We start from the raw sequence: 12784 nt of genomic DNA on the forward strand, positions 1-12784 counted from the left end.
AAACTGAGAACCCAGAAACAGATACATCAACCTACGAGCTGATTTTTGACAAAGGGCTAAAATCCAGTACATGGGGAAGAGATGGTCTCTTTAACAAATGGTGCTGGCAAAACTGGATATCCATTTGCAGAAAAATGAAACAAGATCTGTACCTCACACCACACACAAAAACTAAGTCCAGATGGATCACAGAGCTAAATGTGAAACCTAAAACTATAAAGTTCCTCAAGGAAAATAATAGGGGCTAATTTAGGGGCCCTCATTTATGGCATAAATAGACTGTCAAGCATAACCCAAAATGCACAAACAATAGAAGATAAACTAGATGAATGAGATCTTCTAAAAATTAAATTTTTATGTGCTTCAAAAGACTTCTCCAAAAGAGTACCTACAGATTGGGAAAAAATATTCAGCAGTGACATATCTGACAAGGGACTTATCTCTGAAATTTATAGAAAACTCCAACAACTCAACAACAAAAAGACAAACAATCCAATTTAAAAAATGGGCAGAAGACATGAATAGACACTTCACCAAAGAGGATATTCAAGTAGGCAACAAACACATGAAAAAATGTCTACAATCATTAGCTAAGGAGGGGGCGGGGGGCAGTGGAAGGACCTCACTGCCATCGGGTCAATTCAACTCATAGTGACCACTCCTTGAGTTTCTAAGGCACTATCTCTATGGAAGTAGATTGCCCAATCTTCCTTCTGAGGAGTGGCTGGTGGGTTTGAATCACCAGTCTTCTGGTCAGCAGTTAAATGCCTTAAGCAGAGATATACAAATTAAAACCACAATGAGATACCATCCGTACCCAGCAGCAATAGCAAAGTTTAACAAGACAGAAAATAACAAATGGTGACAAGGATGTGGAGAGATTGGGACTCTAATACATGCTGGTGGGACTGTAAAATGATACAACCACTGTGGAAAGCAATATAGTGATTCCTTTAAAAGTTGTAATTAGAAATATCATTTGATCCAGTAATCCACTTATTATGTATATATCCTAAAGAAGTGAGAGCCAGGACACAAACAGATATATGCACACCCATGCTTGTCGCAGCACTATATACAGTAACAAAAAGATGGAAAGAACCTAGGTGCCTATCAACAGGAGAATGGATAACCAAACTATGGTACATACAAACAATGGAACACTATGCAACACTAAAGAATAATGTAGAATCTGTAAAACACTGCATAATGTGGATGAACTTGGAGGATATTATACTCAGTGAAATAAGGCAATCACAGGACAAATACTGTATTAGTTCATTATTGTAAAAATTCAAAGAAAGGCTTATATATGGAAGGAAACTTTCTTTGTTGGTTACCAGGGGTGGGAGGGGAATGGAAGGAACACTGCAAAAATTAAAAAAGAAAAAGAAATAAATAAGCTTGCAATGCAAGCATATAAATGCAATGATGGGTCTCTCCACATCCAGAGCAAAGAAGAATGAAGAAAACCAAAGACACATGGAAACAATTAGTCCAAGGGACTGGTACACCATGCGATCCTCAGCCTATATGACCATGAGACCAGAAGAACTAGATGGTGTCTGGCTACCACTGTCATCCACTTGAAGGGGGACCAATGTAAGAGGTCCTGGATAGACTAGCAGAACAATATGGAACAAAACTCAAAATCTTAATAATAAAAATAAATAAATAAATAAGACCAGGTTTGCTGATCTGATAGAGCCTGGTTAGACCCCTGAGACTATGGCCTCCAGTTACCCTGTCTGGGACTGAACTCACTCCTGTGGCTTCCAGCCAAACAAAAGACAGGCATATGGGGTGAACATTTACATCAGGTAGGTACAGTCCTTGAAACAATCAATTGTGGGAAAACCGAAGGGTAGTGTTTGCACAGGGAGAGAGCTCAGAGGGCAGTAGGGCATGGGAGGGAATGACACAGGAAGAGGTAACTACGGGAAGGAAGTGGGAAGAGAGCTGCTGCATTGTGGGGAATTGCAGTCAATGTCATGAAACAAAATGTACATGAACTCCTGTATGGAAAATGATTTTGCTCAGTAAACTTTCACCCAAATCACACACAAAAAAACATTATTTAAATAAATAAAATCACAAAAGGTGGCTTGTCAGGACTGTATCCTTTCACCATACTTATTCAGTCTGTCTGCTGAGCAAAAATAATCCAAGAAGCTGGACTGTATGAAGAAGAACACAGCAACAGAATTGGAGGAGGATGCATTAACAAGCTGCGATAAGCAGGTGACACAACTCTACTTGCTTTAAGTGAAGATGACTTTAAGCACTTACTGATGAAAATCAAAGACTATGGTCTTCAGTATGAATTAGTCAACATAAACAAAACACAAATCCTCACTAGACCAAAAAGCAACATCCCTATAAATGGAGAAAAGATTGAAGTTGTCAGGGATTTCATTTTCCTTGGATCCACAATCAATACCCATTTAAGCAGCAGTCAAGAAATCACACATCATATTTCACTAGGAAAATTTTCTGCAAAAGACCTCTTCATAGTGTTAAAGAGCAAAGATGTCACTTTGGAGACTAAGGTGTGCCTCACAGACCAGTCCCTGGAGAAAGATATCATGCTTAGTGAAGTAGAGGGTCAAAAAAAGAGGGGAAGACCCTCAATGAGATGGACTGACACAGTGGGCTCAAGCATAGCAATGACTGTGAGGATGAAGCAGGACTGAGCAGTGTTTCAGTCTGCTCTACACTGGGTTGCTATCAAAACTCAAAATCGGAGCCAACTCAGTGGCACCTAACAAGTCAATGTGATTCCTATGTATTCCATCTGGTGAGGTCCATATGTTCAGTAGTCAATTACATTATTTTAAAAAAAAAGGTACTTAAAATGAGTAAGTTGTTGTTTCTACCACCAAGGCCATATCTGCCAACCACCAATTCTTTTTTGTTTCCAACTTTCACATTCCAATCACCAATAATTACGTTGGTTGCACATTTCATCAATTTCAGACTGTTGAAGTTGGTAAAAATCTTTAATTTCTTCATCTTTGGTATTAGTGGTTGGTGTGTAAATTTGAATAATGGTAGTATTAACTGGTCTTTCTCAAAGGCATATGGATATTGTCCTATCTCTGACAGTGCTGTACGTCAGGATGAACCCATCTATTCCCCCACAGAAGATGAATGTCATGCTATTCCTCTTCAATTTGTCATTCCCAGCATACCCTACGACTGTTGATTCAAAAAAAATGACCAGTACTAGTCCATTTCAGGTTACTAAGCCTAGGACATTGATCTTCATGTGTTCCATTTCATTTTTGACAACTTCTGATTTTCCTAGATTTATACTTAGTACATTTTACACTCCAATTATTAATGGATGTTTACAGTTATTCCTTTTCGTTTTGAGTAATGACACACCAACAAGTGAAGGTCTCAAAACCTTTACTCCATCCACATCATTAAGTTTACCTTAGTTGAAGGAGGCAAATTTTCCCTAATCATATTTTGAGTACTTCCAATCTGAGAGGCACTTTAACAGACAATGTTCTGGTGTTATTCATAACGTTTTCACTGGCCAATTTTTTCAGAAGTAGATTGTCAGTCCTTCTTCCTACTCCATCTTAGTCTGGAAACGCCACTGAAACCTATCTGTGATGGGTGATCCCACTGGAATTTCAAACACTGAAGGTATCACCTCCAATACCACAGCAACATGTGAGCCACTACAATACAAACCGACAGACAAGTGGTGGTATCTATACTATGTTGTTGTTGTTGTTATGTGCCGTCAAGCCGGACCCGACTCATAGCGACCCCTCCTTGGGTTGCTGAGGCAGTATCACTACGGAAGTAGATTGACCCATCTTCCTTCCGAGGAGTGGCTGGTGGGTTTGAACCGCCAGCCTTCTGGTGAGCAGTCAAGTACCTTAGGTACTATGCTACCAGAGCTCCCATTTATACTATACAACCACAAAAAAAAAAAAAAAAACTCTAGGCAGATTGTAGAATCAAATGTGGAAAGATAACACAATAAAACTTTTAGAAAAATGTATACTTACTTCGTATTGCTAATACCAGTAACCTAGTTCAAGCCCTCATCACCCCACACATAGACTACTGTTTCCTCAAGAATAATTACTGGAAGAATTATAAAGAAGATAGTTACTCTAAGACAGTTTTCAAATTTTCTGACCACAACCCACAGAAATGTATTTAATACACAAAACACACACTTCTTGATATGTAAAAACAAGTTTCATGAAACACTTTTTAACCTTAAGCTACATTCTAGTATTTTTCTTTTTTTTTTATTTAATTGTTTTAAATTCTGATTACAGACCACCAAAATGTTTATGTACCATCAGTGGGTCACAACTCAATGTGAAAAACATCACTTTGGGAAATCAGACAAGGAAACATGACTTTAGTCTTAGATGGCCTGGTAAGACTCTTTGGAGAGAATTTTAAAATAGGGTCTGTAAATAAAATTTAAACTAGGATAGAAGTTATCAGACATAAAATGACTTGCCCAAGTTCACCTGTCTTAGTTCTCTAGTGCTGCTGTAACAGAAATACCACAAGTAGGTAGCTTTAACAAAAAGATTTCTTTTCTCACAATTTAGGAGGCTAAAAGTCCAAATTCAGGGTGCTGGCCAAGGGGAAGGCTTTCTCTCTCTGGTAGTTCTGGATGAAAGACCTTGTCCCTTTGAGTTTCTGCTCCTAGATGATCTTCACATGGCTTGGCATCTCTCTTCCCCTATCTCTATTCCTTTTGTCTGTTTGTTTCATCTCTTTTCTATCTCAAAACAGATTGACTCAAGACACACCCTACACCAATTCTGTCTTACTAACATAACAAAGACAACCCATTTCAAACAGAATTATAACCACAGGCACAGAAGTTAGGATTTATCACACATATTTCTGGGGTGACACAATTCAATATATAACATCAATTGCTTACAACAAACAGCAAAATCAAGATTAAAACTGAGGTGTTTTGACTTTGAGGCTATTTCCTAACCATTTTACAAAACAGTTTTTGACTTAAAAGATATAAATAAACATACATATATATACATGTGATACAGTCAATTGCTTGGTATGGCCCTTTTGGTGGTAACTCCCACCAAATAACTGGGTGGGAGTACACAATTGTGAAGTGCTTGTGGCTCACCAAGGGGACTAGATAACTTGCTAATAACGTAAATATGATGCACAGCACTGTTATGGGAGTGGGAATAACATGTATGGACTCTTAATATGGGGACTGGTCAGTTTTGCCATTTGCTAGGCTAAAATGGGCCATCCCAGAGGTGGAGGTATCTCACTAGCATCAATAAAGAAGAGCCAAGAGTAGAGCACACCCTCTGGACCCAAAATCCCTGGACTGAACCTCCTTGATCCAGGAGACAGAGAACTGTAACACCAGAGACAGTGAGAGACAACCAGAAGCAGCGACAGAGAAACAGTGACAGCACAGACAGTAGAACTAAGAGACCAACCCACATAAGACAGAGCAGGTGGGCTTCTGTGCCCATGGAATGAGAAAGCTGAGTACCTTTGGGTAGGGCTTGCTAATGGAGTGAGATGCCCCTCTGAGCAACTATCAGAGCGCTAAAAGAGTTTTGTAACAGTGGTCAGAGCACTGCAAAGGTCAAGGAACCACAGAGCCAAGAAGCCATGGCCAGAGAGAAACATGCCTATGGCATGGCTGAGAAGAGGCTGTTCTAATTGAAGAACTGTATCCTGGTTGTTTCTGATCGTATATTGTAAACTGTTACTTCCCTAATAAACCCCATAATTGTGAGTATTGTCTGTGAGCTCTCTGTAGCCACTGCAACAAATTATTGAACGCAGCAGAGAAGTAGAGAGTGCCATGGGACAGACAATTGGTGTCAGAATTGGTAAAAAGTTTGGAGGCACGCCTGTTGGACCTCTATCTCATATCATAGGACACACCCTTAGGCTGTTGGTGTTGATCTTGATGGTCTTCCTGCCTTGTGAAGTTAGAGGAGGTCAGACAGTGCCTTGAAGCCATTTTTACTATATATTTATATACATATACACATACACACACACACACACATATATATATATGTATATATAAAAATAATAAGCCATTTGGCTGCTAACCAAAAAGTCAGCAGTTTAAACCCACCAGCCACTCTGAAGAAGGAAGATGGGGCAATCCACTTCCACAAAGATTTACAGCCTCAGAAACCCAATGGAGGTCACTGTAAGTCGAATCCATTTGATTGCAATGAGTTTGGTTACACATATATATGGACAACTCTGGTAGCATAGTGCCTAAGGCACTTGATTGCTAACCAGAAGGCTGGCGGTTCAAACCCACCAGCCACTCCTCAGAAGGAAGACTAGACAATCTATTTCCGTAGTGATGCAACCCAAGGAGGGATCGCTATGATTTGGGGCTGACTCAACAGCACATAGCAACAACATACACATACACATACACATACACACACACACATATATATACACTTGTAAATATCTATATATGCATCATAATGATCCAATCCCATTATGCATGGAGTCATCATGAGTCAGAGGCCAACTTGATAGCACCTAATGACAGCGTGTGTGTGTGTGTGTGTGTTTGTGGATGTGTGTGAAAGAGTGAGAGAGAAAGAAATACAGTAATTGTGTCAGAAGTTAGTTCATCTTAATGGAAATTAAGAGAAGATTATATATATTTATGATTTATTATCTGTGCAGTAGCAGTTATTTACGGAAAATGATAATTCTTAAATATTATATTAAGCTTTTTTAAAAAAATTCTTATACCTTTATCAAAACATTTTCTTTCAGAAGTTGATTAACTATATTAATTCTGTATAAAGCATCTCTTTAATGAAAGTGACAAAGAGAAATCAGTTCTTACCAGGCCAGCCTCAAAGCAAGCTAATTACTGAGTTCCTGCTGGTAGCATAGTGCCTAAGGCACTTGACTGCTAACCAGAAGGCTGGTGGTTCAAACCCACCAGCCACTCCTCAGAAGGAAGGTTGGGCAATCTACTTCCATAGTGATACCACCTCGGCAACCCAAGGAGGGGTCGCTATGAGTCGAGTCCGACTCGATGGCACATAACAACAACAACAACAACAACAATATAGTTTGTTAAACATTGAGGGGCACAAGGAGGTAAAAATGACAAACCTTTTCATTAAAAAACTTATGATAAATACTTTTATTATCATATTCTAATAAATTCTGATAAAATACTTAAGATAAAAATAAATCCACTTAATACAATATAACTAAAAGGTTTTTTTTGGGGGGGGATATTAATGAGCACTGAATAGAAATGACTTACGGTTACATCGTTTTTGTACAAATCGTAATTTGCAAGCTGTTCTATAGGTTGATAGTCGTATGACATCAAAATTCTGAGCACCTGAGAAAAGGGCAAATTAAAAATGGTGAGCTGGGTTTACTGTGCAATTTCTAAATGCTAGGAAATAACTCTATTCCATTATTGTGACCACAGCATGTCTCCCACTTTCTCAGGATGATTATCTTGGAACACAGACACCACAATGTGAGGAAACCCAAACTGGGCCATGTAGTTTGGGCTTATATGGAGAGGAATTGAGTCCATCAGTCAAATCCAGGATCAAATGCCAAATATGGAAGTGAGCAAGCCTTCAAATGATTCTAGCCCCCAGTTTTGAGTCTTCCAACCAAAACCCCAGACATCATGAAATAAAGTCAAGCTGTCCACATTAGGTGCTGCTCTAACTCTAGACCCACAAAATGTATGACCAAAATGCATGATTGTTCTGATTATTTAAGAGTAAGTGATATGCAGCCATAGAAATTAGAACAAGGACCAAAATTACACAAGCCTGGAAATCAAATTTTGTTCTCACTCTTTGCTACAAATGAGGCCTCCCGGATTTAAGGTCGCTTTAGATAGCTTTGGCTCCCCAATGTAAGTGTTTTAATTCATCTACCTTGCCTTTTTAAGATCTGGCAGCAATTTTTGACTCAATAAAGGGAAAATGAATTGGCACAGATTATTGTATACCAATATTTACAGGTACCTCTCATTTCTGCTCATTTCAAAAGGTAGAAGGAAAAAGAAAGATTCTTCCAGGCTTTGTGTGGAAGTAATAATTCTTAGCAAAAAGTAAAGCAAAGTTTTCTGTTAGTCTCAATTAAATCAACCTTTATCTTGATGTCATGATTTAAATCTTTCCTCCATCACCTGGTTCTCATGAAATTTCTATCCTTCCTTACACAGATTATATAGTCCCACTTTCTAAAATAATAAAATAGCTTTATTGAAATTTGATTTCCAGACCATACAATTAACTCATTTAAAGTATATTCAGAGTTGTCAATCACCATCAATTATACAATGTTTTTATCAGTCTAAAAGGACACTTTAGCAGTCTCTGTCCACTATCTAAATTACACTACTTATTTGTAATAGTTCTTTACATACTTGCGATATAAAGTATCTTGTCAGATACATATATATATAGAGAGAGAGAGAGAGAGCAAATATATATATGTAACATATATACATATATATATATATTTGCAAACGTTTTCTCCCACACTGTAGGTTCTCTTTTTACTTCTTTTTACTTTCTTGATAATGTTCACTGAAGCACATGTTTCTAATTTTGATAAAGTCCAATTTATCTATCTGTTCTTTTGTCATTTGTGCTTTTGGTTCATAGCTAAGAAGGCTTTGTAAAATCCACAGTCATGAAATACTACATCTATGCTGCCTTCTAAGAGTTTTATAGTTTTAGATCTTATATTAGGTCATTGATCCATTTTGTTAATTATTTTATGTAGTATAATGTAAGGGTTCAACTTCATTCTTTTGCATGTGCATATCCAGCTGTCCCAGTACCATTTGTTGAAAAGACCATTCCTTCCCCACTAGACTATCTTGGGACTCTTGTCAAATTAACTGACCATTATTGTGTGGGTTTATTTCTGGACTCTCAATTCTATTCCATTGATCAAGGTCTTTGCTATGCAAATACTACAGAATCTTAATTATTATAGTTTTGTAATAAGTTTTGAAATCAAGAAGTGTGAGTGTTTCCAACTTTGTTCTTCTTTTGCAAGATTGTTTTGGCTATCCTGAGTCCCTCTGTGTCCAAAGGTAGATAGCATCACTACAAGTGCGAACTCATTTCCCATGAAGAAAAAGGGGAGACTCAAGAAGCCACACTCACCACACATCTCCCAAACTATCTGTAGCCTTGCATTTGTTACAGAGAACAGTAACTTACATGAAGTTTATGGATCAGAGTGTTAACATTCACTAAGCCTTAAACAAAAAATGTTTATTTTGCGTCCCATTTTGACTATCTCCTCTTATTGAAACACAAACATCATGGATGAACTCAGGGGCTATGTGTTGATCTCCCCTGTAACCTAAAAGAATAGTGTCTTGAACATAGTAGATTCTCAATAAATGTGTTAAAAACTGAAGGGAAGATCACCCCTAGCTGTCTTGAAGAATGGACAGGAAAAGTTATCTAAAAAAAATGGAGGCAATAACATTAGCAAAGGTACAAAGACATGAAATAATATGATCTATCTGGAGGAAAACCAATTCAGCATTGCTGCGAAACAACACGTAAGGCATGAGACAGAAATTGGGAACTTGTAAGCCAAGCCAAAGAGACCAGAAGGGCTTTATTTGGCATGCTAAGGAGCTTGGGCTTTGTCATGAAAGTAAGAAGAAATTGAAGAGATTTAAACAAAGAAGTAATAGATTTATAGAGGTCATTCTGACAGCAGATCGGAGAGGGTTAAGACTAAAAGAAGGGAACAAAAACTTACTGCTTTAGTTCAGGAAAGTAACAGCAATAAGAATATTGACAATAATGAGCTAACCATATTAAGTACTTACTATTCTGTTTCCCAGGAGCTCTGGTAGCATAGTGCCTAAGGCAATTGACTGCTCACCAGAAGGCTGGCGGTTCAAACCCACCAGCCACTCCTCGGAAGGAAGGTTGGGCAATCCTACTTCCGTAGTGATACTGCCTCGGAAACCCAAGGAGGGGTTGCTATGAGTCGGGGCCGACTCGACGGCAAACAACAACAGCAACAACATTCTGTTTCCCCGGGGAGCTCTGGTAGCATAGTGCCTAAGGCACTTGACTGCTAACCAGAAGGCTGGCGGTTCAAACCCACCAGCCACTCCTCGGAAGGAAGATGGGGCAATCTACTTCCATAGTGATGCGGCCTCAGGAAACCCAAGGCGGGGTTGCTATGAGTTGGGTCTGACCCGAAGGCACATAACAACAACAAATTCTGTTTCCCAGCCATTATATTAAGTGCTTTACTCACTATAAAGCACTTCACTACTGTCTCTTTCAATCTTCACAATAATTCTATGACATAAATACTATTCCCACTTTACGTGTGACAAAACTGAGGCACAGAGACAGAAAGTAACTTGTCTAAAGTTACATAACCAGTAAGTGAGGGAGCCAAGATCCAAATTCAACCAGTCTGAATGCAGAGCCTGGGTTCAAAGCCAGATATGAGAAATATACATTATGGTATGAGGAATAGGCAGATTCAAGATTTATTTATGAGGTAAACTCAACTGAACCTGTGGTTTCTTTGGATATGGAAGGCGAGGTGGAAATGTAGTGAAGTGTCCCCAAGGGTTCTGGCTTGGGTGACCAGTAATTACTAACTTACAACTACAAAAGTTCTTAAAGACTACTCAGCCTGGCCACCCACTGGATGCCAAAATTTCATCTCTAGCATCTTCAACAAATAGTTACCTAGTTTAAGCTTAACAGACAAAATAAATTTAAGTTAAGCCAAACTCTGCCTCCTATTACTAAGACTCTAAAAAATATAAAATACAATGAGATTTGAAACAGTCTTCTGAGATCTTATCCACTGACTTTCAGACTGTGATATTCAGAATTCTGGTTGGTTGGTTGGTATGTGCCGTCAAGTCGGACCTGACTCACAGCGACCCCTCCTTGGGGGTCTGCAAAATACCTCAGGGGCTACCTCAGCATGGGTCCTTGCCTCTTCTCTTCTGCTTTAAGCTAGCAGTACCAACTGTATAATACTAGTAAGTAGAGAGTCATTTAAAGATTTCCTTTGAAAAAGAAGAGTACAGTGCTTTTAAAAGGTTTCAGTCACTGGCCCAGACTAACCACATTTCATGGCAAAGAAATTTGAGGTCCAGCCAATGCAAGCAAGGTGGTCAAGTTCGGTCATGGTCACTTAAACAAGGAGTCAAAGACTAAAACAATCCTTCAAATACTTAGGATCACTCCACTTTCCAAGGCCATTTTTTCTCTTTGAGTTTCATGTAAGAACATAATTTTTAACAGAAGATTTAAAATTCTACAGAAGTAATACCAAAGTATACATTAATTCGTTTTAATTTTTAATTTACAATTACAGTTCTAAGTGTTCTCCTAACACGTAATCCTATCTTACAACCTATATCTAGTGTAAGGCCATTTATGTAATATAGTACCACCTGCAAGGTTTATGGTAACAATACACATTACAGCAAGAAGCCTAACTTGCCTGGCAAGTGTTAAAACCACAGATATTTCAGGTAACATTTTTGCCTCACTTATTTATGATGTTATTGGAGAAAACAATTCAAGTCAATTCAACTAAAACATATGCTCTGGCCTAGGATTTTCCATCTCCATGATTCTTTCACTCTTATTCTTCCCTTTCTAAAGCATAAAGCCTAAACTTTCTAACTGATTAAACTGTGACCTGATCAGAAAATACTTTCCAGCATAAACCAACAAGGGATCCAGAAGCACGGAAAACTCACGCATTTCTATGAACAGCTGCCTCTTCTCTGCCATGGTCTTCCTCTTGTTCCCACTTTCCTCAATCATCCTGGAGAGAAACAAGATATAATAAACCACCGCATACTTAGACAATTCAACTAAGTGCTTACCATTCTACTGTAAAGAGATACAGGAAATCAACTTGCATATACATGTATTAAGATAATATCAGTAAAGAAAGGGAAGCACAATACAGCAAGATAAACCAGTGTCTCTGTATTTGATAGCTCCTAAAACATTAAAAAGGAGATCTGGTGGCGTAGAACTTAAATGGAGGAGTACACATGCTTCCTGTGCTGAAAATACAGAGCTCTGTCTTCTTTCTAGCTTTATTTTCTCTGCAAAGCTCAGGATTAGTTGAGACAGTTTCCCATATCACTACTGCTTTACATAGGAAACAAATTTGTAAATATAATTTAGAAAATAGATATGATGAAGTTCCAATAAAGAACACAAGAATAATCAGCTTATACATGAAAGATGTATAAACAAAATTTGTTTTGAATATTCGTTCCCAAATTCAAAGAGCTACTAAATGTAACTTTTCTATTACACAGTAACAGTTTACATTAACAAATGCATTATATGCCAGTCATTTGTTAAACTCTTTACAATGTATTATCTCATTTAATCCTCACAACAACCCTATGCATTGACATTATTATCATCCTCATTTTTAGATTAGGAAACAGAAGCCTACAAAAGAACACTAATTTGCCAAGTCACACAACTTATTTGTGGCAAAACGGAAATCCCACCCTTTCATTAAACTTTTTAAGTAACTGTTGCTTGTAGATGTATATTTTAAACTTTCTGTGCTTAAGAAGCTACAACACAAACAGCATGTGACATGAGCACTACTGATATAAACTTTGCGACAATTTTAGCTGAAGACTGCCTTACTCTAAGAAGAAAAAATAGAGAGACAAATAGAAAAAATAAAAATAAAATAAATAACCTCATTGCCATCACAT

General features: G+C 38.0%; 1 protein-coding gene across 1 annotated transcript in view; it reads right to left on the bottom strand.

The window, feature by feature from the left end:
- DTNB (dystrobrevin beta) overlaps positions 1-11858 on the bottom strand; it is a 511730-nt gene extending 499872 nt beyond the window's left edge. Inside the window, exons 1-2 of the mRNA XM_042780738.1 lie at positions 11792-11858; positions 7307-7387 (exon numbers count right to left, since the gene is read on the bottom strand). Of these exons, the coding sequence (XP_042636672.1) occupies positions 7307-7387; positions 11792-11858 (148 nt within the window). The remainder of the gene's footprint in view (positions 1-7306; positions 7388-11791) is intronic.
- Positions 11859-12784: the final 926 nt, after the last annotated feature.

The sequence above is a fragment of the Orycteropus afer genome, unplaced genomic scaffold (genome assembly GCF_000298275.1).
Source record: "Orycteropus afer afer isolate SDZICR_OR568_19922 unplaced genomic scaffold, OryAfe1.0 scaffold00058, whole genome shotgun sequence".
NCBI lineage: Eukaryota > Metazoa > Chordata > Mammalia > Tubulidentata > Orycteropodidae > Orycteropus > Orycteropus afer.